The 26,347-nt window shown below is 32.6% G+C and overlaps 4 protein-coding genes across 4 annotated transcripts in view; 1 reads left to right on the forward strand and 3 right to left on the reverse strand.

The window, feature by feature from the left end:
- The window catches only part of LOC104787608 (cytosolic isocitrate dehydrogenase [NADP]-like), a 5,032-nt gene extending 4,572 nt beyond the window's left edge, over positions 1 to 460 (forward strand). The window contains exon 15 of the mRNA XM_010513214.2: positions 149 to 460. Coding sequence (XP_010511516.1) covers positions 149 to 236 — 88 coding nt within the window. The 3' untranslated portion in view covers positions 237 to 460. The remainder of the gene's footprint in view (positions 1 to 148) is intronic.
- Positions 6,173 to 6,782, reverse strand: LOC104787609 (defensin-like protein 17). The gene is made up of 2 exons (XM_010513216.1): positions 6,661 to 6,782; positions 6,173 to 6,558 (listed from the first exon to the last, which is right to left on the reverse strand). Exons 1-2 carry the CDS (start codon positions 6,722 to 6,724, stop codon positions 6,380 to 6,382), a joined length of 243 nt encoding a protein of 80 aa, XP_010511518.1. The 5' UTR covers positions 6,725 to 6,782; the 3' UTR covers positions 6,173 to 6,379.
- On the reverse strand, positions 13,581 to 14,078 carry LOC109133117 (defensin-like protein 17). The gene is made up of 2 exons (XM_019246038.1): positions 13,987 to 14,078; positions 13,581 to 13,895 (listed from the first exon to the last, which is right to left on the reverse strand). Exons 1-2 carry the CDS (start codon positions 14,048 to 14,050, stop codon positions 13,717 to 13,719), a joined length of 243 nt encoding a protein of 80 aa, XP_019101583.1. The 5' UTR covers positions 14,051 to 14,078; the 3' UTR covers positions 13,581 to 13,716.
- Positions 16,192 to 20,989, reverse strand: LOC104787610 (uncharacterized aarF domain-containing protein kinase 1-like). The gene is made up of 16 exons (XM_010513217.2): positions 20,677 to 20,989; positions 20,507 to 20,590; positions 20,135 to 20,275; positions 19,843 to 19,913; positions 19,658 to 19,751; positions 19,329 to 19,406; positions 18,838 to 18,904; positions 18,629 to 18,714; positions 18,442 to 18,492; positions 17,856 to 17,903; positions 17,565 to 17,685; positions 17,284 to 17,464; positions 16,995 to 17,132; positions 16,792 to 16,904; positions 16,614 to 16,685; positions 16,192 to 16,528 (listed from the first exon to the last, which is right to left on the reverse strand). Exons 1-16 carry the CDS (start codon positions 20,869 to 20,871, stop codon positions 16,413 to 16,415), a joined length of 1,656 nt encoding a protein of 551 aa, XP_010511519.1. The 5' UTR covers positions 20,872 to 20,989; the 3' UTR covers positions 16,192 to 16,412.

A 26,347-nucleotide genomic window follows, 5' to 3' on the forward strand; every position in this document is an offset into this window, starting at 1 on the left:
ACAGTGGAGTCAGGAAAAATGACCAAAGATCTTGCACTCATCATTCACGGCTCAAAGTAATTAATTCAACGATTCTTCTTCCGCCTATAGTTCCATGTTCTAATCAAAGATTACTTAGATTTATGATTTGTTGTTGTTTTGTTTCCAGGCTCTCGAGGGACACTTACTTGAACACGGAGGAGTTCATTGATGCAGTCGCTGCTGAGCTCAAAGCAAGACTAGGCGTCAAAGCTTAAGAAAGTGAAGAAAATTTGGTAAAAATTCGAACGTTTCAGTGCCTCAGTTTCTTACATGGTTGGTGGGGGTTGGTTGGGATCGGAAGGAATAAAAAAAATGTAACTTTGGTAGAGAGGAATGTTGAGAACGATTTGTTTCCTCTCTTATAACGTTTCCAAATTATTGAGACATGTTTCCATTTTTATCCAGAACTCAATTTTATGTTTCGGATTGGTTGATCATATCCTTTTCTATCGGTTCATGAAATTAGATGTATTAGGGTCTTTTAGGTTATAAATTCACGTAGGTTTTACCATAATACACTCACCCAGCCTTACTCGACTTCAGTTTTCATTACACCAAAAAGCTTTGACCAATTACAATTCATACAAAAACCGAACTGAACCAGGCAAGACAAACGCAATGCTCTTAGTTTGGGGAATAGTTATAGTAGAGACTAGAGAAAAACAAAAGCCCAACCTGAGAGCAATTAAAAACTAATTAAAGGAAGATTTGGGAACAGAAAAGGGAAGACGAAAAGCAAAAAGTTGTGTAGAATCGGAGTGCTTTTCACGGAAAAACGGCTTTTACATACCTGGACAATTCCACTACGTACATACATCGGACTATTGACTGTGCGAAAACATACATGGACTTTAAAATTTTTGAATTTCATACCTAAATTTATAATTTTGTGCTAAAATATACAAAAACGTGAATAATAAATAACTCTGTTAATCTCGCCGTTAGGCCAATCTGACGTGGAATCTACGTGTGCAGAGAAAATCAAATGACGTCGTGTTAGTCAAATAAAAATAAAAATAAAAAGATGTAACAAGCTACAATCTGACGTGGAATCCACGTGTGCAGAGAAAATCAAATGACGTCGTGTTAGTCAAATAAAAATAAAAATAAAAAGATGTAACAAGCTAGGCTCGAACCTGCAGAAAGTAAACCTAACAACCGCTCCTTAACCACTGGGACACAACAACTTATTAAAATATATTGAAACATTTATATTATTATTTCTCTTCTTCGTTCTTCTTCTCTTTCCATGGCTGGCACATACAAATTGTTCGACAACAATGGCGAAAATCACTTGCTCCGCTGCCGTTGTCGCAACCCGACTCAAAAACGAGAGTAAGAACACCGCCGGAGATAATCACGGTGAAATTGGCAACGCCAGAAGGCCCAGAACCATAATTGTTCTCCTCAGCCTCGAAATCCTTCAAAATCCATAATCTGCAATTGGATCAATAAACTAAAACTCAAATCTAGATACAACACCATAATCATTAAATCACTTACTTCGCTGCCGTCTAATATCTGAATTCATTTTCTGGGTCTAACCAGTTTTGATCAAATTCAACTAGGTTTAGATCAATTTTAGGAATTTTTGATTTCATATTTGTTGAATTAAAGCTTGTCTTTTTAATGGTTGTTGAAAAGTTTGTCTTTTTTTATAATGATGTTGACAGCTTGTGGAATAGAAGATTTGTTCGCCATTGTTGTTGTTGGATAACCTTTTCACGAGCCAGCCATGAAAAGAGAAGAAGAGAAGAAGAGGAAGATATAAATGACTATATATATAGGCAACTGTTGTTCATTATGTCTCAAAAATTAGTCTCGTCAGAGTTGTTAAGGAGTTCTTATTAGGTTTTAGCTTCTGCAGTTCGAGCCTAACGTGCTACATATTTTTGTATTTTTAAACAACGACCATTTCATTCAGTCTACACACGTGGAATCCACGTCAGCGTGACTTAACGGTGAGATTAACAGTGCTAAGCATTAAACACATTTTTGAATGTTTAGGCACAAAATAAAAAATTCATGTATGAAATTCAAAAATTTTAAAGTCTATGTATGTTTTCGCACAGTCAATGGTCTAATGTATGAATCGAACACATTGAAATTGTCCAGGTATGTAAAAGCCGTTTTTCCTGGTTTTCACAAAAAATATCAAAAGAGCGAAATACATATTGAAAAATGAGAAATACCCTTCAATAACACTAATCTAAGTTTTTATTCTAAAACTAGCACATTCTCAAATTTTCCAAAACTAGCATTTATTATTATTATTTTTTTGTCAACAAGAAAATTAGCTCAAACAAGCCAATTTGGTGGAAAATCGTTTACAAATAAAATATGGTGCAAACTTTCACGCGCTTGGCATGCTAAAGAGTCCGACCTAACATTAGCATTACGAGAAACATAAACCAAAGAAAAAGAAGAGAACTCCTCCCTGTCCATCTTTATGTCGTCTAGATACGGTGCAAAGGCCGGCCATTCGTAAGGAGAAGACACCATCTTCACCAAGTCGGAACAGTCCGTAAAAAACGTCACCTCCCGGAAATCATGTCCAATCATACATCGCATGGCCCACATAAAAGCTTCAACTTCAGCGTGTAGTGGGGAAAGACTGCGCCTGTAATTGGTAGCTCTGAGTAGAGGGGAATCTCACTATACAGAACCATCCTGCACCTGAAAACACATCGGACTCCTTCCAGGAGCCGTCAACAAAGCATCGATACCCCAAAAAATCCGAAGGAAGAGAGACAGAACTTCCTGGAGTTGTCCGAGAGGAAAGGGAACTAGCGGATGGACCCTCCATACCCCCGTCCTCCGTCTAAACTAGCATTTATTAATTAACATAATAATTAGGGAAAATCTAAAAAATAGGAAATAATTGACATAATTTCTTTGTTTCATGTCTTCTTTTTATCTAACCTCTCACGAAAGATCTAAAATGGAGATAACCCCAATTCTTGTGATCTCACTTGCGATAGGCCTAATTCTTATTGCTGATTCTCACGAACTCCACCCTATCCCCTTTCTACATCTATCTCGTAATCTCATCCTTTGTGTTGTTACTTTTAAGTCGAAGCGAATCCTCCAGAGATTGTGTTCTTCTCCCCTGCAATTTTTTCATTTTTGGTTAGTTCTACTTTTTAACAATGTGGATTTGATAAAATCTTTTGAAATTTTACTTCAAGGTCGAATTAAAGAGAGGCTAACGGTGCTGAACCATCGACGGCGGTGATGTTGGGTACAAAACCGTCATGCAAAGGTCACAATGGTTTGTCGGCAGCGGCAATGGTCATGATGGCGTTAAAAGAGCTGTAGAGAGATAAGAAGAAGGTGAAGAACATTAAACATAACGTTTGATGTTGTGATTGAGATCGCTAGGATCATGAGGCCTATATCTAATGCTAAGGAACTTAGTGGTTTAGTGAGAGAGATCTTGGGGACTTGTGTTTCTGTTGGGTGTACTGTGGATGGTAAAGATCCAAAGGATATTCAACAAGAGATCAAGATGGTGAAGTTGGAGTTCCTGAGAATTGAGATGAGGTTTGTTTGTTTTTACTTCTTCTATTTGAGGTTTTAGTTTTTTTTTCTCCTTTCTATGTTTTTCTTGTACTGGTCTGATTGTTTCTTGAAGAAGCTTCAGTCTTAGAACTGTCCCATCTATTTAAGCTAGACAGATTTGGAATGGTTTTATTAGAATGGTAACTGCTAGTGTTACTTTTAGAGGTCTATTTCCCTATTACTTTGGAATTTTATTCATATGTTAATATCATAGAGTTTCTCACATAAATATTGATTGAATTAAGCATTGTCTAAAATTCAGGAAGCATTATTGAAAATTTAGGACGACTTTCCTAAACGGATTTTATGAAGTATTTTAGTGTTATGTCTGTGATGTTTTTGAAATGTCTCTTTACAAGATAGAATTATCTTGTGTCTTGTGTTGGAGAATTGTGTGATATCTTTGATGTGTTTCATTGTGATGTAGGTTTTTGTTTACATATTGATTTCAGCAAAGAAAAAAGAAACGGTATAAGAAAGTTGAGTATGTTGTTCCAAAGAAGAGTTGATGATGACCAAGTTGTTCCATGGCAGAGCAAACATTTTTTTTTTGTAAATAAATACTCACTCTGATCCATAATATAAGATTTATAAGAAGTTTTTTTTTTTAGTTTATAAGAATATGATGTTCTAAAAAATTTTATACTAAATTTCATGTTTGGTATTTTTGACTCTTTTTTTTTTTGATTAGTTGAACTTTTTTTTTTTAACTAATTATTAAATGATATCTAGGTTTTTAAAAATACTATTTCTTAACCTTTGTGGGATTGTCTACAACATCTTTTAATTTGGGACAGGAGTAGACGTAAGTAAAATTATTTTACCATAATTATATAAGTTACCAATAAAACAAATAATAGTTCAAATGGGACCGTTCCAGATTTCTGATCACTTCATTTTACAATCCATAAAGTTTGACCTCTTTGCCAAACATCCTAAGCTAATTTAGTGTATACATTTGAAATGTTAGTTTTCGATTTGTAAATAGATAACCAAGTTTTATTGAACTAATCTGAATTATCCAATTAGTCTCGGTCGAACTTTAAAAAGAAATGAAAAAGCCATTCATCTCTTCTAGCTGCAATCCAATGGATGAGATATATCATATATGGCAGTTGCTCTGTGGTACTTAGATGAACCGTAACTAATGAGCCATTATTTATTTCATCAAAAATGAAGTAACCTAATAGTCATTTTCGATATGCTTTGTCCTCTTACTAAATACTAGATTAGCAGCAATATGTTAGACTGTCTTATTATTGAATTTGGGCTTATTTTGAGCTTCTAACTAAAAACCAATTAGCAATTAGTAGATTGACCCTAACCCTTTATATATTAATGATAGTCCCTTCAAACTTCAGATGTGGGACTTGGATTGTATCCCAACAATCTCCCCTTCAAACCAAGGACCACATGTGGAATATTAACACGCCTCCTCGAGATGATAACTCCATCTCAAACCGATCCCACTTGGACCGATAATAAACCCTTTCTTGGGCCCCCATTACTAGGGTTAACAATAGGCATGTCCGTATCCACTTTTCTAGGTCCACCAGAATTTTTAACCTTGGGCTCTAAGTCCATCAGAATTTTAACATTGGGCTCTGATACCATATTAAATTTGGGCTTATCTTGGGCTTCTAACTAAAAACCAATTGGCAATTAGTAGATTGACCCTAACCCTTTATATATTAATGATAGTCCCTTCAAACTTCAGATGTGGGACTTGGATTGTATCCCAACACTTATTGTCGCGAAATAAACGCATAAGTTGCGGATGAGAGACACCAAAACACACAAGTAGTTCTCTATTCCATTTTAATACACAGGTAGTGAAACTCATCGAGCGATACTCAGCTAAAGCCGAAGAAAATGACACCACATCCTGTCTCTTCATCTTCCAAGCAACAGGTGAATCTCCCATGTACATGATAATAAAACTTGTAATTGATCGCTGAGGCATAGGACAGGCCGACCAGTCGGAATTGCAATAAGCCGTACGTGAACTGTAATTCTCAATTTTCACTCAAGACAATTACCTTGACCAGGACATCCTATAAGATATCGAACAATACTTACGACAACATCCCAATGTTTAATGCAAGGTTGTTTCATAAAGGTTCATCCGAAGGATGAAAATAAACAGAGAAGACATAGCCTTGTCTGTCACCCAGTGCCGGCCCAACATTCATGATGGCCCTACGTAAAAATCTAAAAATGTGTCTTTTTCACCTATGACAAAAATTATAGGTTTTCTATAGAGGCCATAACTTGATATTTTAAAGCCTTTTACATATTTTAAAAAGGAAAAAAGGTCTTTTACATGTAAATAAAAAAGCCCTTATACATATCTTTAAAATAAAAAAGGTCTTTTAATTAAGTGAAAAAGGCTTTTAAAAATTTAGGCCCGAATCCTTGGCTTCACTTGCTTCCCCTGTGGGCTGGGCCTGCTGTCACCGTTATCCTATTACCGCCTTCTGCAGCTTACTTATTCGTCGTCGCAAGCTCTTTGTTGCGTTGTCCACCATGGTCCACAAAAGATTTGCGCATATGGAACAGAAAGATCACTATTTTTTTTTGATAAAATGTGAATTTTCAAGACCAAATTTTATTTATATTGTATATATTTTTTGGTGCTTTTTATTGTGGTACATAAAACCTTACGTTATAACAACGAACACAAACATACAGTATTACAGTGTCTTGTACAAGTCATGTGATATAACTTGTGGAATGAAACAAGACTTATTTACCGAAGACACACACAGTACATGTAGCACCAAAGATATATGATCGCTTAACATGGGTAGTAACAGTAACACATGTGAGCTGGGAATACATAGTTGCAAGATCCATGTTGTGCGCCCTCGAGTGTAATGCACTGATTCTTGCACGCATCGTTACTTCCACATATTCCTGACCATGTCCCGCTTGGCTTCTCGCACCACTTTTGTGCTTCCACCATTGTAGGTGCTTCTGCATTTATATATCTCACATGGTTAATCATCAAAACATAAATGAAATATGAAATCTAAAACATATTTTTGCATGCATGCATATGATAAGATCATTACTCACCAAAAACAGCAAACAGAACAAGGGCAGCGAATATAAAAGTGATGATGGTTGAAAACTTAGCCATGACTATTAATTACTAGTTACTTTGTTTTCAATGGATGTGTTGTGTGTGAGGAAATAAGCCTAAGATCAACCTCTATTTATAGGAGCTAGTGTCTAATACTCGTTCGTGATATAGTAACGTGGTAACCTAGCTAATTAAACACGTCGTCTACTAATTTCCACGCAAATTACAAAATAATGAAATATAAAATCTAGACCAATTGACAAACCATGCTGATCAATGCTAGTTACGACACTCCGATCATCATTTTTAACATTTTTTATGTAATGATTTGTGGAAATAAAATAAAAAGAACTAGAAGAGCCAATACTTAGAGCGGCTTCGACGCCTCCCAAATCTTCCTCGCAAAAACTATATTATAGCGGAATTAGAAGCCTTATTAACCTTCAACATGTATATTTATCATATAAAATGTGACACAGAAAGGCTATAGATTATAAACTTAAACAATATAAAGTAAACGTGAGTGTTACTGTCAGTCTGTCACGTACAAATCAAAAACTAAAGTCCCTAAAATCAAATGCGTGTACAAGAACTAAATTGTGGTGGTCTAGTCATTTTTATTTGAAAAGGAGTTGTCCCGAGGAAAATAAGGTAACGATGTTATCCATAGGCAACGATCCACTTTGTTGTGGGTATCGAATCATTCCCGTAGATAGAAAAACATCGATCCGGATAAAAATTTCGATTACTATCATTTTATTTGGTTAGTCGAAATTGTATCATGCTATTAGAACATATATATACACTCTTGTTTATAACGTGTCATAAAATAAAACAACTCCTATATTTGTACACTCATGTCAAGTACGTAAACATTACACATAGTATTGCTACGGTAATATGAGTTACTTTTACTAATTAGAGCATGTTTATCAGGGGTTCATAGAGAGGTTCATAGTATTTTGAAGGAAAAAAATAATTCAAAAGAAAAGAAAAAATATAAGGGAGCCTCTTATATAGTATACCCAAATCTAATCTAAGAGACCATACGTGTCAGATTTCTGTTGGTCAAACAGAATATTACAATTAATCTTTTTTCCATTTATGATTTGTATTTCTATTTTTAATATGCTTTTATGTTTTGTAGGTTTAAAAATTAATTAAATGCAATATTTTCAAGTCAGTATTAAAATTAATCATTCTCTCCATATATAAATTGCACTTCTATTGTAATATGTATTAATGTTTTTATTATGTTTTGTATGTTTGAAAATTAATTAAAATGCAATATTTTCTAATTTTATAAAATCTTAAATGTTTACACATTTATACCACTTCTATTCTATTTTAATTTTTTAAATTTAAAAAAACAGTTTTTCAAAAATAAGAGACCCAAAATAAGAATCTACCAATAAAAGAGAAAATTTTATCTAAGAAATCATGGGTTCTTATATTCCAAACAGTACACAATTAATTCATAAAATATTTAAGAACTCCCCTACTTAAAGACTACCGATAAACTTGGTCTTAGTATTGTGACTATGGATAGGATATATGATTATTCTGTAACAATTATTTTAGATATATTGAATGTGCTCTTTATGTACCAAATTTGGTGTAATTTTAGAGAATTTATTTGGCAATTGTTTTGAGATCGAGCGAATGAGGGATACATGACATAATAAATCAAACTACGTACATGCATGGCTAGTCGATAAATCTTTCGATCCTTCTAAAGAAGTGAATTAATTAATTATGTCGGCCGAGGGTGGAGTCTAATGACTGGTAATGAGCATGGCCTTTAGGTGTTACACTCCAACGTTTTTATCACGAGAAATTATCAAATACCATCAATTTCTATCTCTATCTTCTAAGTTATATTGATAAACATAGTTTATTATCGTCTATACAATATGTGGTTATAATACTGTGTATCGTTTTTTTTTTATGTAAAAGAAATGTAAAAAATGTAAATCTTATTACATTTTTTTAAAAAAATTCTCACTTAATATGACTATAGAAACGCGACAATATATCCATACACAAGTCAAACAGAAAACAGATGGATGGCAAACAATGTTTCTCAACACAGCGGGTAAAGAAACACTTATAAAGTCCGTGGCATTTGCTATGCTAGTATACTCAATGAATTGCTTTGAGCTACCAAAGGAGCTATGTTCTGAATTGGATAGTTTGACAGCCAGATTCTGGTGGGGTTCAACACAAGAAAAAAAGAAAATTTCATGGGTAGCATGGAATAAAATGGTTACACCAAAGAATGAAGGAGGTTTAGGTTTCAGGGAGTTCCACCTTTTTAATCAAGCTTTGTTAGCCAATCAAGCTTGGAAAATACTCCAGCGACCAGATAGTCTTATTTACCGTTTGCTTAAAGCACGATACTTTAGAGATACGACTTTCTTTTCAGCATCGAGAGGAACTAAGCCTTCCTATGGATGGAATTCACTTAGATTTGGGCGTGAAGTGTTACAGAACGGAATACAGTATTGTATAGGCAATGGGCGGCTAACTAAATTGGGATTGGACCCAACGATGGATTCCTATATTTGGAGCGGAACAAAAAACGGGATGTATACAGATAAATCTGGCTATTGGAAGGCACTAAGTTTGGATAGAGATGAAGACGCTCCTGCAGCGCCGCTTGCAACCAACCCAGACATTGCTGCTCAGATACGGCGGCTGCACATAATGCCTAAGCTTAAACATTTCCTTTGACACCTTGCATCACACATAATTGGGGTGGCGGATAATCTAAGACGGCGTGATATCAATGTGTATCCCTATTGCTCACGCTGTTGTATGACCTTTGAAGCCAGTGATCATACATTTTTCTCCTGTCCTCAAGTGATACCTATATGGAGACTGATTGGAATACCCACCAATTTGATTGGAGACCCACATATAACCGTTGAAGATAAACTAAGGTATCTATTTCATCTTCATCAAGATTCTGGTAGTAGTCTGATACATCGCTATGCTCCCTTTTGGCTAATGTGGAGAATTTGGAAGAGCAGAAATGATCTAGTGTTTAACCATAGAATGATAGACATCACTGACATAGCCAAGAACGCTATCACTGATACAGAAGAATGGCTAAACAGCATACAACAGAGGAGCAACCTTATGTAGGAAAATCAACTGTGCAACAATGCCCCCGCCCTCGAAGAGTTAAATGGAAAAAACCGAATGATGGTTGGGTAAAATGTAATTATGATCTTTCTCACCATGAAGGGGACAAACACTCTGGCTTAGGTTGATTAATACGGAACACAAATGGCATATTCCTTGATAGATGGATGGGGAAATACCAAGGCCGAGCAATAATAGAGGAAGCGGAATGTACAGCGCTAATATGGGCTATCCAATCAGCTTGGGCATTGGGATATCGATCGGTAGAATTCGAAGGTGACAATGAAGTGGTGAATAAAACCCTTAATAACCATGGATCATATCCTCGACTGCAGCATTATCTGGAGACAATCCGCGGATGGTGTACACGGTTTACTAGTATACGTTTTACATTCCACCATCGAGAACATAACATCTGTGCAGATTTACTTGCTAAAACAGCTATTAATAGCACTCAAATGTATGCTTTGTACCATACTTGTCCTCAGTTTTTACTAGCAGCCGTAAACAACGATTGTGACCATGATTCTTAATAAAGTTATTGGAAGGAAAAAAAATAAGACTATAGAAACCTATAGGAAAATACAATATGCTAAGTACGTACAATTAGTAGATCCAAAATTTAGATCTACTTCAACGCCTTCTAAATCAGTTCCACCATAAAAAAAATATATGTATTATATAATTGGGTTTGTTGGCAAAATAGTACATTTTCAAAACTTAATTGGAATTGTAGTACATTTACAATTTATAATTGGAGAAATAAATGAGTTTTACTATTTGTGTAATAAAAGATATGTGAGATAGATAAGATGTGAGATAGATAAGAAAGTGGGGTATAGTGTAGTAGTGTAAAATTACAAAAGGGTAGCTGCATAAAAGACACCGTACAATATATTTAGGGGGATGTATTGAAATAATGATTTTGAATAATTCTATGGGATTTAGGAAATTTGGAATTTTGATAGATTTTAGGGAAGTTGATATGATTTATGGTAAAATTCTACCAAATCCCACCTAAAACCATGAGATTTGGATTTCTGTATTTTTAACTAAAAAAATCTTCTCAAATCCTCCAGAATCCCTAAAACTTATTAAAATCCAAATCCACAAACTATTTTGAATAACAGTGGATTTTAAAGTAGATTTTTAAATCATCAGTTCAATAACAGTGGATTTCAGGAGACTTTTTAAAATTCATGATTAAATAACATAGGATTTGTAACTTTTATACAAATCACCTAAAATGTCAAGTTGAATACACCCCCCTTAGTGTACAGATTTATTACACACATGTAAATATTTTTATTTCATTCATATTGAATATATTATATATCAGCTGTACGGATAAAAACATATATATATATATAAGTACATTAAATGAATTGTATGGGTAAAACTTGTGTATTATTATTCATTTGTACACTTGATATCTGTACACATTATAATATGTACAGACACCTGTACAGACACCTGTACACTTAATAAATGTACGGATACAAAATTTCTAAAAAATATTTAACATTATCAAATATAATCATCATACAAAATACATATCAAATTAGAAAGAAAAAAACATAGATTTTTTAGATCTGTAAAAAAATTAAATATATATATATATATATATTGTATAGTATTATAGTTATTAGATTCAAGGGATAATTTAATTAAATATATATATATATATATATATATATATATATATTTAATTTCAATGGCACATTTATAAATAAAATGATTAGTAGAGGATTAAGAAATAATTCAAATAGTAGTAAATAATGAAAGTGTGTGTTTTACCAATTTTAAATAGTGAATGTACTAATTCTCCAATTAAATTTTAAAAATGTACTAAACCTCCAATTTTCTCTATATAATTTATGCAAATAAAAGCACATAAGCTTCATGCATGTATACCTTATAAGTCTACAGGAAATTAATTGAAAATTATTTGGTAAGTAGTATCGATATTGTTACATAGACCACAAAACTTAAATCCTTACAACAAATTACATATATTGGCTTACGCAAAAAAAAAACAAAAAAGGAACTATGACCAAGTAAACAGAACTTTGCTAGATATTTTTATTTATAATTATTATTATCTAAAATAATCCATGTAATAGTTCGGTCACTGGGTGGAATTAGTAAAGACAGCATCATATAATAGCAGTATGAATTGATTGTTATATTGAGACGATAATTACATGTCGAAAACGATATTTTACGAAGATATGGATGTTTTATAATGGTGGAGTAACCACAGTGTATGGTTTTAAAAAATCATATCTCTGTTTTTTCTCTGTTTTTAGGCTTAATTTAGGCCGACACTTGGTTCGCTATTTCTGAGAACTTGAAATACTTATCGACTTGATTTATAGATCGCTTTAAAATATTAGTCTATTTATTTTCTTCATTCACAAGGTTCTAAGAATATATAGCTTCCAATTGTATCAATAATGACTTTTATTAGTTCCAGATTCAGCATGTTTAACTGTAAAAAAGTTTCATGGTGAATTACAAAAAAATACTCAGATAATTATTTTTACATAGCATAGAACCTACAAAATCCAAAACAAAAACCAAATTCCTTTTGCAGTATACAATTAACTAGTGAAGTATAAGACGTTCAAATCACAACTCTACTAGAAACTAGAAGCAAATTGACCTAGCTTTGGTTCATAAACTCCTAAAGCCATTGATCAAACGACAATTTCCATGAAAGGATAGTTGATTTCTCATTGTGGTTCGACCCTAAGTACTAAAATGGTAGGATCATTAGTACATTAAGACTTTAATTGACAGTTTTTTCTTTTTTTTGGGGTGCACAATTGACAAATTAATACACAAGATTAATAGATAGTCTTATTTATTTCGTTGTCTTGCTGAATTGGTTCTCGTTTCTTGATGGGGTTTATGGTGATCTCTCCATTTCAGTTGTGTGCTATTCCTTCTCAAGTTTGGCATATTCCCGGTCAAGATACTTATCCAGTTCTTTTCTCCACATTCAAAACTTAATCGAGGTCTAGTCAGTTCATGGTTTTAACGAGGTATCTGTTGGTCGCAAAAATTTACATCGTTATGTCCAGAGAATTCAGGAGATTTTGCCATTGTATCTTGTTTCTTTCTTGTCCGAACAGAAGTCAAATTAAAGTTCAACTTATTTGAGAGATACCCTGGTTTCGATCGATATATTGTGCATTCTAACCGGTGTTTCTTCATTGAGCTTTCTCATGTATCTTAGAGCTTTGTTTATTTCTTTCGAGTTATGTTTTCATGGATACTAAATTATTTTTATGGCATCTATAGTATCTACATCTATCCTTTCTAGTAGTATTATTAAAAAAACATACGAGGAAAAAAAAAGACGTGTGATGTTTGACATTTTTTAGGGTATGTCTTTTATTTATTGTAGTAGTACGTTTTATTGTACACGTAGTTTTGTTAGTAGTAATATTACGACAAGTTTAAGTATGGGTTAACTAAACCAAATATCGACAAATTATGTTTTTGAATGGTATGTTTTTTTCCAGATTTTATAAAACATCTTGAGCTATAAGTAGTAACCACGTTTTATTGAACTGTAATATTAGTTACGACAAACAAAAGTCTTACGTTATATTTTGTTGGTTAACTAGATAATTCGTAGTCGAGTCGGAGATCATTATGCAAACGTTGGATAAAATACAAAAGATTTGCCCATATCTAACACATAAATTTTATTTATGCTTGTACATATTATGAGTGCTTTTTATTGTGGTACGTACATAATAAAACTTTACGTTATTATAACAAACGAAACATAAACATATCTTGTACAAGTCATGTGATAACGTGTGGAATGAGACAAGACTTATTTAACGATAAAACACACAGTACGTGTAGCACCAAAGAGATATGATCGATTAACATGGGTAGTAACAGTAACACATGTGAGCTGGGAAGACATAGTTGCAAGATCCATGTAGTGCGCCCTCGAGTGTAATGCACTGATTCTTGCACGCATCGTTACTTCCACATATTCCTGACCATGTCCCACTTGGCTTCTCGCACCACTTTTGTGCTTCCACCATTGTAGGTGCTTCTGCATTTATATATCTCACATGGTTAATCATCAAAACATGAAATCCAAAACATATTTTTGCATGCATGCATATGATAAGATCATTACTCACCAAAAACAGCAAACAGAACAAGGGCAGCGAATATAAAGGTGATGATGGTTGAAAACTTAGCCATGACTATTAATCACTAGTTACTTTGTTTTCAGTGGATTTGCTGTGTGTGAAGAAATAAGCCTAAGATATATCAACCTCTATTTATAGGAGTTAGTGTCTAATACTTGTTCGTAATATTATAACGTGGTAACCTAGCTAATTAAATACGTCGTCTACTAATTTACACGCAAATACAAAATAAAGAAATATAAAATCTAGACCAGTTGACGAACCATGCTGATCAAATGCTAGTTACGACACTCCGGTAATCATTTTTGGTGGTTTGGCTTGCGCATAAAAATGAGAGATCACATTTTTTTTATAAACATTTTTATTTTTTTAATGTAATGTTTTGTGGAATATAATTACCGAATTAGTATATATGCAGCATCATAGAAGATCAATCTAAATTGATTGTCGTATCTAGAAGATAATATTGACAGCGTTCCAAAAATGCAATAAGATTTTACATATTTTTGTACATGAAAACATAAAAAATTTGGTACACAATAAAATTCACATTTTGTAAAAGACGATATAAACTATGTTTATTAATTTATGGTTTTAAGTTTTAAGGCTCTGTTGTTCATTTGCCTAAGTTTGACTTGATCAAGATTCAAGATTATAAGATCTTGACCTAGTAAATACTTACAAACTAGGAGATATCCGGTGGGTGCGGTAAAGCATGGGACAACATTTTTCCAAAAATTATAATATAATAACAAAAATTATTGTTATATTTTATTTAAAATATTATTTTGTTTAGTATTTATTTTTAATATTGCAATTGTTTAGTAAATCTACATATATTTTTTGAATACTAATTATTTTAGATTATTATAGTATTTTAATTTGTGTGATGTATATTGCAGTTTTCATCGTTTCTTTGTGTATTTGTATTATTCTATTGTGAAATATTTTGAAGTAGTAACTATAAGATTGTAATTGTGAGCAAATAAAATTTATTAATTTATCAACCGCATAAATTTAGTTTTACCAACCCGTCGATAAGAAATATTAAAACACAAATTTTTCCATAGATTGAGTAATATATCTTTGTTTTTAAAAATTCAAATCACAACATATATATGTAGGAAAAATCTACATATTTATTAATCATATATTTATATGTATTAATATGATAATTCAAAACAGTTTGTAAATGAAATAAAAGAAAGATGATAGGAAAATTATAATTTAAAATCTTAACGAAATCTTGCAAATATAGTTATTAAAAATAATCATATTGTATACTTAAATATAAAATCTTAGTTTTTAAAATTCTGATTGGTTTACAATATAAAAAAATTAATTAGTCATTTTCGTCCATAATTAATTAGAGAGAGAAAATAATTTTTTTTCTTTGGAAACTAATATTTTCCTTTGGAAGCTAATAATTATTTAAAAAATTTATTAGTTATATTAAAAATATATTTTTATCCTTACTAAAAAATTAAACATTTGCTTTAAGACCAATGACATGACAATGTAATTTTTTACATTTTATAAGATTAGTTTCATATTTGTATTTCTCAATTAATATAGTAGGATTTTGCAAGGCATTTAAAAATCCTGAATTATTAAGTTGGTGGCATTATCATAAAACTGTAGCATCACTGAATACGAGTTTCCTTAAATCAATTGTATTCAGAAGATAATGCTAGAGATTAATATTACTTAAAAGATAGTGATAGAAATTGATAGTATAGAGAAGATGATGATAGGTTCGAAATGATATTTTATGAACATATGGATGTGTTTTCTCATGATAGAAGCGTTGTATGTGATAAAATTATAGTAAATAAAAGAAATTTTAGGTTTAAGATTTTCATATATGTCAAAATAAATTTAATATTTACGTTTTCACAAGTATGGATTTGTATTTTATTATGTTACCTTTTGAAATCCTTCCAATGCAACTACAGCGGTCGGTTCTTGGTTTTTCTATAACTAAAGTTCGTTCGTTGTACCGAGAGTCTCTGGTTTCAGCCTAACAGGTCTTCGCCAAATCTAACTCGATCACTTCATTTCCTCATGTGTTTAGGCAGTCTAGCTCCAATGTCATGTCAACCTCTTCAAGAATTGTTGTCCTTAAATTGGGTGTGCTTGCATCAAAAGGAGCTGAATCAACAACATTAGAACTGGAAGACACATTGTAAATCATGTCACTAGACCGTTGTATAAATTATATACCATGAAGTTGTATTTAATCTGCGCAACTACAGGTTAAGCATCGATTCAGGCGTACCAAATTTAGGGATGAAAAAAAAGTACCAAACCCACAAATTTAATGGGTTCTTAACTTCTTGGTTCTGATATTTTGTGAATACATCAAATGCCACTTTTGAAGACACTTTTGAACCAATTTCTGCATCATAATAATTTCATACTCTGCATGTAACTCGCTTTACACTATTTGTGATACCGTTGACGAATTGCCGATAGAAACCGTAGATGGTATATTTTAGCTTCTTCATTCCTTGAAAGACTTCCATCAATTCTGAAACCCGAAAAAAAAATAGTTTGAAATTTACACAAAAGAGTTTAGAGTATAAATTGATCGTTTGGGATAGTAGTCTCCTTACCCAGAATAAGACGTAACCGGAGGTAACTCATTAGCATTACAGATCTGGAGATGATCGACGTCTCAACAAAATCTAGAAAATAGAAAACCATAAACTACGTTATCTTTGGAAAAACAAACTGAATAAGTTCTAATTATCCAAGATCTAACTTCCTATTACAGTTCTCAAATCCAGTTACCTGATTCAGAAGGCGGTTTGTAATCAAGCCCATAGACCGCATATTTAGCATAAGCGAGTAGTCTCGTCCGTTTTGGGGCACCTAACTTCAAAGTGATTGACCGCACGAGTCCACTGTGACGTAATATAACAAGAAATTAAGTGTACAAGGATAAAACTCTTTCAAGATTTAATAAATAGTAAAACCGAGGATGAGGATTGTACTCTGTTCGCAGAACGGTTAGAAAGTCAGGTGGAAGAGACCCCATGAAAGTTGTTATGTCTTCCAATCTCAAAAGCTTCACCTCCTGTTTCAGTTTTTGCCTCTCTTGTTCAGACATTCCTTTTCCCAGTCCTGATTTGCTATTACCAAGAAGGGGCAGGGAGAAAAATAAGTCTTTTTGCATGTTAAAATGTAAACAAAACAAAAATGGCATCATTGTTAAAAGAAAAGTCTAGTCTACGATTCCAGCTTTACAACAAAACAATGGTGGAGAGAAAAGTACACACATACCTTTCACTAGTTCTTCCGGTGAATATGACAGGGAAGAATTTGGCATATTTTCCAACGCCAAACTGTTTCCCTAATTCTTGTATCTTTTTTGAGTCTAGAAGAATCAGAGCCTCCCACAACCGACAAAAGTCCCGCCTAAATCCTTCATCCAATGATTTACAGTTCCCGTGGTCTAGCAGAACTTTTCATCCAACCGTGAATTTGAAGAATAAGATTGAACGTTCTATTATGAGAATCTGGAACTAGTGAGAGGTCGAATTGAGTTACGAACATAAAAGTACCTAGAGAGAAGTCATTATGGCCTCCGGGAGAAACTAGAATATTTCCAGGATGCGGGTCACCATGTATGAATCCGTGCACAAATATCATTTCAGCAAACACTTCAACTAACACTTTAGCAACCTATAGAATATGGGAACAAAACTTAATGCTTCAGCAAAGAAATAAGAAACATATATTTGACAGCTCGAATGCTATGCGTTTATTTGATAGATCTAATGCTAAGCGTATATTTGTCAGGCCATATGCCAAAGCTGTATCTTTTAACTTATGCCTAAGAAGTCGTTACCAACCTTTTCTGGACTTAAATTGGTGCTTTTGAGGGATTCCACATCGTCAACCTGAAACCTAAGGAAATTGGAGTTGGTTGAACATACAAGAATTACAGTACACACTAGAAGCTGCATGAGGATCTCAAAGGATATAAAATATAATATTATAACGTTAAGTTACATAAGTAAACCACAACTGACTCAAAGAGGTCCCCTGGTTTAGAAAATTTATCCCAAATTCAAATCTATAGCAAAGGGGAAATCAAAATCTACCGGGTTTTGAATTAATCACAGATAATTTCTATCAATTATTTATCGCATAGAAATTCAGATATAGATTTGAATTTGTGACAAAAAAAAAAAAAAAAATCAGGTATAGATTTTTTATTACTAGACAGGTTAAATAGCTAACACAAAAAAACTAAACTTTTCCATTTTCGCTATAAAGCTTTGAATACTATCTCATTTCAACCTTTCTAAGTATTTAAATTGTTTGAGATGGCTTCAGACTTCATTCTTCACTTATGTCTTCTAAATGAATAACTTGTAATTAAGATCTAGGATAACATATTAACTGTATGAATGATTAACTTTGGAACGTCATTACCTTGAAACCCTTGCAGAACTGCATTGTCAGGACTTGAGTGGTCGTGACCTCCTGAATATTTATATGGATGACAATATTAAGAAAACAAAATATCAATTCAACATGTCTTGGGACTATGGGAAAATCGACATCAAAATCAAAGACAATCAATGATAATGGTAGAGTTATGAAAATTCTCAAGCCATACCCAAAACACCGTGGGAACTGTAATCATTTTGTTATGTTTGAAGTTTTTGGCAATTCTCACCGAATTTTTTGCCTCCTGTATAAAATCTGTGGACAAGAAAATTAAAGCAGAAATGAAATCATCAGATTCACTATACAAAACTCTAGAGAATAAAACACAAACACATACGCACAATGCAGTGCTTGGTTCTAATGCTTTAGGTTACTGACCAAGTTCCTGGGAAATTGACTTTACGAATTCATAAACTAGCCAATCAAATCTGTATTCAGGAAATATCTGCGAAGTGGAAAAAAAAGAGAAGGAACTTTAAGAAACAATAAACGGCTGCATATGATTTGCACACACAGTTCAAGTAATTGCATCATTGATCTTAACTAACAGGTTCCACAACAACACAGGCTAAGGTCACAAACTCACAATCACCAGCAAAACAAATAAAACTAGAAGGAAGTAAACGAATGAAGTCATGACCATGCCTAAGCTTTTCGCAAGGCAGAATAAGCTAACAGCAGCTCCCTGTCAATCTTAATGAAAGTCCAAACTCCAAAACTATGACCTCAAATATTGTAATATCAAAAAACCCTATTCAAATCAAATTCCAGTATCCAAGATCAGTTGGTTATATGACGTCATCATCATTAAAATCATATTTCTTTCCTTTCATATGTAATGAACAGCTATAGATATAAAATACAGGAACCTTTGCGACTGATTTTGAAAGGAACGACATGATCGTTGTATCTAACTTCATGTTCTGCTTCAATCCAGGGTATTGCACCTATTTTAACATCACAAAAAAAAAATCATAAAAATTGAGAATCTGGTCAAATAAAATTAACAAGAGGACCAAGCTATGCCCCATTTACGTCTTAGAAAGCAGCATTAGAAATGAATTAAAGGTAAGTAAGATAGACAGGAAAGGAGAAAAACATATCTAAAAACCAATCTTTTAAGTAACCCCAATGAATGATGAAAACATGCAAAATGAACATAAGCAAACCAAAAAATTTATCTTGCAATGAAGTTAACCTTTACTGCTACTTCCTGATGATCCTTCAGGACAGCATGATGTACTTGAGCAATAGATGCTGCCGCAATTGGTTCCTCATCGAAAGATAAAAATCTGATGTTTTATGTATGAGATATGTTAAACCAGTACAACTTGACACTCATGCTTAATCAGTACGTTTGGGAATAACTCTTAAAAGACTTACATCTCTGCGAGATTTTGACCCAAGTTGCTTGTCAGAACGTGTTTTATTTCTTGAAAATTACAAGGAACTGCCTTCAATGATTTTTAGAAGATCAACAAATAAGAAATAGAAGTATAGAACAAACAATTAGAGTCCTTTCTTCAATATAACAGTATTCATACCTGTATAACAATATAACAATTAGTTACAAACTCATATTTACCTGGTGAAACAAAACACTTTCATATGTATCAAAAGACAGAAAAAGTTTACGCAAATACACATAAAGACTTCAATATAATAGTATTCATACCTGGTCCTGCAACGCCGAAAGGGCCAAAGAATACTCTTTCGGAACAAGCTTCAACGTAGCCACAAACTGACCAGCTTTCACATAAAAACCTTTATTACTTTCACACAGTTTAAGAATTCGTCTTGCAGACCGTGAATGAACCTACACAATACAAAAACAAACCAAATTGCTTTTGCAGTATACAACTAGTCAAGTATAAGACGTTCAAATCACAACTCTATTAGAAACCACAAAGGAATTGACCCTAGCTTTTGTTCATAAACTCCTAAAGCTATTGATCAAACTACAATTCCATGAAACGAATGTGAGAAATGTAAAATTTGAACACCGAAACTTCGAATCAGTGTTAAAGAAAACGTATAAATTGCAAACCTCTGTTAATCTCTGAAGGTACTCATCTGAATCTGATGGTAATCTACGCAGGCTATACTTGTAATCGGCGACGGTGAGAGTGATCTACAAAAGTAGAGAAAATTAGAATCAATGAAATGGATTGGAATGAGAAAATGCTAAAACCAATAGAGATAGGGAAATATACGAACGGCGTAGATAGTGCGAGAAGAACGGACGACGCCTTCTATAGCCGTGGCGGTTTTATTGGAAGGAGAGTCCCGGAAAACAGATACGGCGGTGGCGGTGCCAGTGACGGCAGTGAGAGCTAGGCCGGTGACTGTAAAACCAAAGAGCCGAGGAGACTGGGATTTCCCGGGGAATTTGAATTTGCGGAGAATCTCCATTTTTTGTGAATTCTTTGGCCTTAGGGGTTTTGGGTTATTTTTCGTAGTAACCGAGAAGAAGACGAAGAAGCTAGACACTCGAGTCGGATCGGATATTTTTTTTACAAGCAACTTATCCTAACGAGTAGGCCCAAATTATTGTATATATATATTTTTTTTAAAGGTTAAAACTACATAAATATTGAACATTATACTAAATAAAAGTAGGAGCTCCTAAGACTGTCCACATAGGATTTTAAACATCCAATAGAGATTAGCCATCTCACTAATTAACATTTTTAAAATTTTCAAAATTTTTTATATTAAGTTACTTCAGAAAATATGGAAATAAACTTAAGATCGTCCACCTAGGATTTTAATCGAACAATAGGAATTAGACATCTCACTAATTAACATTTTTGTCATTACAATAGTTTCTATATAAAAATAGAAATAAAAGAACCGAAAAAATTTCTATTTTTTAGATGTTAAATCTCTAGAACATAATTTTGGCTATTCTTTCAAAAATACCATAAATCAATTGATATGTATATTTTCTAAATCTAAACAGATAAATTGGTTAATATCGTATAATAATGTCATATTTCTATTTGAATTGTAATGTATTAGTATAATGATTTGTTAAATTTTATGAAACCCAGCCGCCTCTTAATTTACTATAAATATTATGTATATGTTTTATTGGCATTCATAAGTTTCTGAAAGCACCATTGTCGTTTAGTGAAAAAAACTCACCGGTTTTGATCAATTCGTTTGAAAGGTGATTAGTTGGAGGAGATGGTTATGAATAATTCTAACCAGATCATAAGCATCAGGCTGTTGCTGAGTAGTAGACTGTGGCTCTATTGATTGCGAGATGAGATTGGATCCGACATCTAAAGAATTTGGGTTTGGGTATATTTATATATATTCTTCGAGAAATCCTTTGCTGCAAAGAGGACAAAAAAAAATAAGCGGAGGAAGTAATAGTGATTGTGATCGTCTAATTGCATTCGTAATAGAGGAACACACATCAGTTACGTGTTTACAGCATTTTTTAGTCAGTTTTGACCAAATTTGGTTATATGGCAAACAAGCCCAAAAGTTAATGCAAAGAGGTCAAACAAAAAAAAACTTTCAAGCAGCTATCTATTTTCTAATGTGGAAGTGCCTAACACTTTCTTAAACACAGATTTCAAGCAATTGACGTGTGATTAGTTCATCAAACAAGCAAAAAACAAAAGCATTTTAACGTGAAGAAAAAGCAACTAATTAGTTTGTTTATACAAACGATACATTTGTTCAAAAATAAAAAGGATACTAAGGAAACTGTAAAATGATGTCAAAAGGGTCTCGGGAAATCATATTAAGAAACATTTTTAAAATTATAATATTTTCAATATAAAAGTATTAAAAAAGTAAACCAATATATTAAAAAAGAGAAATGTAAATTTTCGAAAAACAACATGGAATATATGAAACTGATATTTTTATTCTTATTTTGTTAATTTTCTTATTTCTCAATAAAATACGAATATTAACAAAAACAAATGTATTCGATCAATCCTACATCTTTTCAATATAAATAATAACCGGAAGCATATCATAATTTCTTATTTGTAAATTTTGAACCGTTAGTCACAATTATGGTTGATTAATAGGTCTTACTGGGGTCTTTTTTTCTCGCTTTTGCCACCATTTTGGGCACTTTTCTTTCTGATTATGCTTTACATCTCTTATGAGCCTAAAACATGTGTTTGTGCATGACGTTATAAATGATTTGATGTTGTTTGTGTAAGATTTTTGGGTATTAAGAAGAAAAATCGACAACAAAAATCATTGAAGACTAAGTTATGGTAGAAGAGAAATGAATTTCGAGTTCAATATATCAAATGAACGATGTTGTTTTGGGTAGTTAATTTATAGACTTATGGAGATATGTTTAGTTAAAGTTATAAATTTATTGCTCTATTTTCAACTACATAATAACAAATATTTTATGTAGAAAAAGATGGAGGGAATTAGGAAGAAAGCAAGAAAGAGGAAGAAGAAGAGTATAACAAATAAGTAGACTGTGAAAGTAAACGACGACAATGACCGTAAAAAATTAAATATGATTGACAAGAATAAATATAAAGAGACGGTGAATGTAGAAAGAAATATGAAGATATATGTGTTGGCTGCCAATTGAATATGAGAAAACATATTGATTCATGATTATTTTCAACATATTTGATTCTTAGACACTATTGACGTTTATAATTTTAAAAACTGTATATGAATCTTTTTGGGTTAATAGTAATTTTAAATTTTTTTAAAGATAATATATAATAACTATCATCAATCATATATAGTTTTTACCAAATTATATCAACTAAACCCACGTGTAGCGTGGGTTCAAAACCTAGTATTATAAAAAAATTTAGGAAGATTTTACATCGAGAGTTCATTCGACATACTTTCTGTCCATGGGACACTTTTTTATCAACTTTTCCACTATTCACATAATTTCTAAACTATTTTAACCTTTATCATATAAGTTGAAGTATAACTAGAAAGAGAAAAGCAGTTTGTATTATAGTCCGTCCGATTTTAACTAAAAATTTGATCCAACAGCTAGAGATAAGCGTGTACCACAACATGAGTCTAACTAATAAATGTGAAAAGTAAATTTGAAAGGATTTGTCACAAATAATAAGAACCATTCGATTGAAACTATTAGTTAAAATTCAATGGACAAGATTTTCTGTCATATTTTTCTAAAATTGTCTTATTATGTGGTATACTTATTTGTGGATACTATACTTATTCTAAAATCAAGTCCACATGGACGATGAGTTATATATGTCCACTAAAAACTACTTATGTTTTGTGAAGTAGTCATTGTTAACTTAACTATCAAACAATTTTAACCTCATCATTACCAAAAAAAACCTAATCATGAAACCGTTCATCATATCATATCCTAAACCCTAAACCATAAACCTCTAAGTCCTATATCCTAAACCTCTAAACCCTAACCTTAAACTATAAACCTTAACCTTAGATCATAAACATGATCCTAAATTTAACTTCATAGCAATTTTAACAAATGTAGCCAAATATGAAGATCTTTTACTAGAAAACATGAAATTGACATACCCAACCTGTAAACCCTGAACCTTAAATTAGGCCAATTTTTTGACTACTTGCATTACATTCTTTATAAATTTCCAAATTCATTGATGTTATTCACGAACATGCATAGATGGATACTTATTTTTGGATGACCAGATAAAAAACAATATGAATACCTAATTAATCAAACAACTTGTGGTTTGGTAATGTAGTCATAGTTAACTATCAATCGATTTTAATGTTTCATGTCCATAAAATCAAGTCCACATGGATGAGTTATACATGTCCACTAAAAACTACTTGTGTTTTGGTGAAGTAGTCATTATTAACTATCAAACAATTTTAACCTCATCATATCCCCTAAACATCTAAGCATGAAACCGTTCATTATATCCTATACTAAACCTCAAACCCTAAACCCTAAACCCTAAACCTCTAAACACTAAACCCTGAACCCTAAACCTTAAACCCTAAACCCTAAACCCTAAACCTTAAATCATAAACCCTAAAGTCTAAACCCTAAAGCCTAAATCCTAAACTTTAGACCTTAACCTTAGATCATAAACCTTAATCATAAATTTAATTTCATAGCAATTTTAACAAATGTAGCCAAATCTGAAGATCTTTTACTAGAAAACATGAAATTGACTTACCCCAACCAGTAAAACCTAATTAAACTATAATTATATATATTAAATAATATATTTGAGAGATTTTTTGAGTCTCTACCATTGAACATGCTCTCACTGTAAAGCAGAACAACACTACTCTTGTTATTTCGGTCCAATAGGAAAAGAAAATAGGCCTCGTCGAGAATGTTAAAACCTTCGCAGTGTTTGAAGTTTTCAGCTTGTCATCGAATGAAATAACTTTGAAAGCCACATCTTTATACCATGGACCAGGAACTGAATCTATTGAATGTTCAATAACAGTTGGAACAAACTCATATTCTTTTCTTGGACCAGCCATCAAAACAAACAAGAACAAAGTTTATGATACGAGAGAATTAACTATTTTCAAATTATAAAATAATATTTTTCTTTTAATAAAAATATTTATTTTATTTTATTTTGGTCACACATATATATAATTATAGATAGAACTTTCCAAAATCTTTGGTTATAGTATAAGATGAGACCTTGTCTAAAATTTGAGTCGCATCAGAATGGATCTCGAAGTATGTTAAACAATGGCGAAAGGTATGCCATCTTCAAAAGAACTTTAGAAAAAAAACAAAAAAATTCACCAATTCAATCATGTTTGAATGTTTTCAAATATTTAGATATGTTAAGTTTTGTAGGTTTGGAATTCAAAATTAACTAGCAAAAGAGTGAATTTGTTCATATCATTTTAATTTGTAATTGTCTTTTCACTAAGGGCATTCGCAATCGTTCAACTTTGCTACCTCTTAGTCTTTCTCCTCGTACTCTATTTTTTGGCAGAAATATATACAAGCATCATTTTACACATAATCTCCAAACAAGGAAAAATAAGGACACGAGACACCAAAGCACAAGTGATAATAAACATATGTGACAATAGTTGTTAACTCAACATGTTTGCTTTGGTATCTTGTTTTATTTGTTGGGCTTGGACGCCAACTTTCCTATTATAGTATGGTATTGTCCGCTTTAGGCTCAGGTGGTCTAGCCCTTATGGATTTTTTATAGGGTTCTTTCCTAAAAGTCTCATACTAATTGGAGTTGGTCTTGGCTTATATATTAGAAACTTATTTTCTAATCTTCAGATTTGGGACATTGTTTGTATCCCAACAAACCTCCCCTCAAACCATGTACCACGATCCTATGGCCTCCCCTTCAACGAAACCCAGGTACCTAGGCTTCGGTATCCCTTTTATTCCTGAAGTATTCTTGAGACACCCTTAATCATGTCATTTTTTTTAGAGATCCTCCCACATCGAATACAGAGCCCACACCCACTCCCCTAGGTCCACTTTTTGACCTAGGCTCTGTAGCCAATTATTGGACTTTCCAAGCCCAAGCCAGTTTCCCTATTAGTATGATATTGTCCGCTTTGGTTCCAGGTGGTCCAGCCCTTACAGATTTCTTATTGGGCTTCTTCCCAAAATGCCTCATACTAATAGGAAAGTTGGCTTGGCTTATATATTAGAAACTTATTTTCTAATCTTCAGATGTGGAACATTGTTTGTATCCCAACAAACCTCTCATCAAACCATGTACCACGATCCTATGGCCTCCCTTTCAACGAAACCCAGGTACCTAGAGGGGGTATTGGTTTAAGATTTAGAAAAAATTTTAATGACTTTAAAAGTTATGTAAAATATGTTGTTATTCAATCAAGTCTTTTAAAAACTCTTTAAAAATTTGGTGTTATTGGTTGTGGATTTGTAAAAAGTTAT

Source organism: Camelina sativa, chromosome 5 (genome assembly GCF_000633955.1).
Source record: "Camelina sativa cultivar DH55 chromosome 5, Cs, whole genome shotgun sequence".
NCBI classification, from domain to species: domain Eukaryota; kingdom Viridiplantae; phylum Streptophyta; class Magnoliopsida; order Brassicales; family Brassicaceae; genus Camelina; species Camelina sativa.

What these genes read in the sequence shown, in the direction of transcription:
- LOC104787609 (XM_010513216.1), bottom strand. Translation starts at nt 6,724, where the DNA reads ATGGCTAAGTTTTCAACCATCATCACTTTTATATTCGCTGCCCTTGTT. An exon ending in TGTTCTGTTTGCTGTTTTTG is followed by an intron (nt 6,559 to 6,660) that starts GTGAGTAATGAT and finishes ATATAAATGCAG; the next exon opens with AAGCACCTACAATGGTGGAA.
- LOC109133117 (XM_019246038.1), bottom strand. Translation starts at nt 14,050, where the DNA reads ATGGCTAAGTTTTCAACCATCATCACCTTTATATTCGCTGCCCTTGTT. An exon ending in TGTTCTGTTTGCTGTTTTTG is followed by an intron (nt 13,896 to 13,986) that starts GTGAGTAATGAT and finishes ATATAAATGCAG; the next exon opens with AAGCACCTACAATGGTGGAA.
- LOC104787610 (XM_010513217.2), bottom strand. Translation starts at nt 20,871, where the DNA reads ATGGAGATTCTCCGCAAATTCAAATTCCCCGGGAAATCCCAGTCTCCT. An exon ending in GGTCAAAATCTCGCAGAGAT is followed by an intron (nt 19,752 to 19,842) that starts GTAAGTCTTTTA and finishes ATAAAACATCAG; the next exon opens with ATTTTTATCTTTCGATGAGG. An exon ending in CCAATTTAAGTCCAGAAAAG is followed by an intron (nt 17,686 to 17,855) that starts GTTGGTAACGAC and finishes CATATTCTATAG; the next exon opens with GTTGCTAAAGTGTTAGTTGA.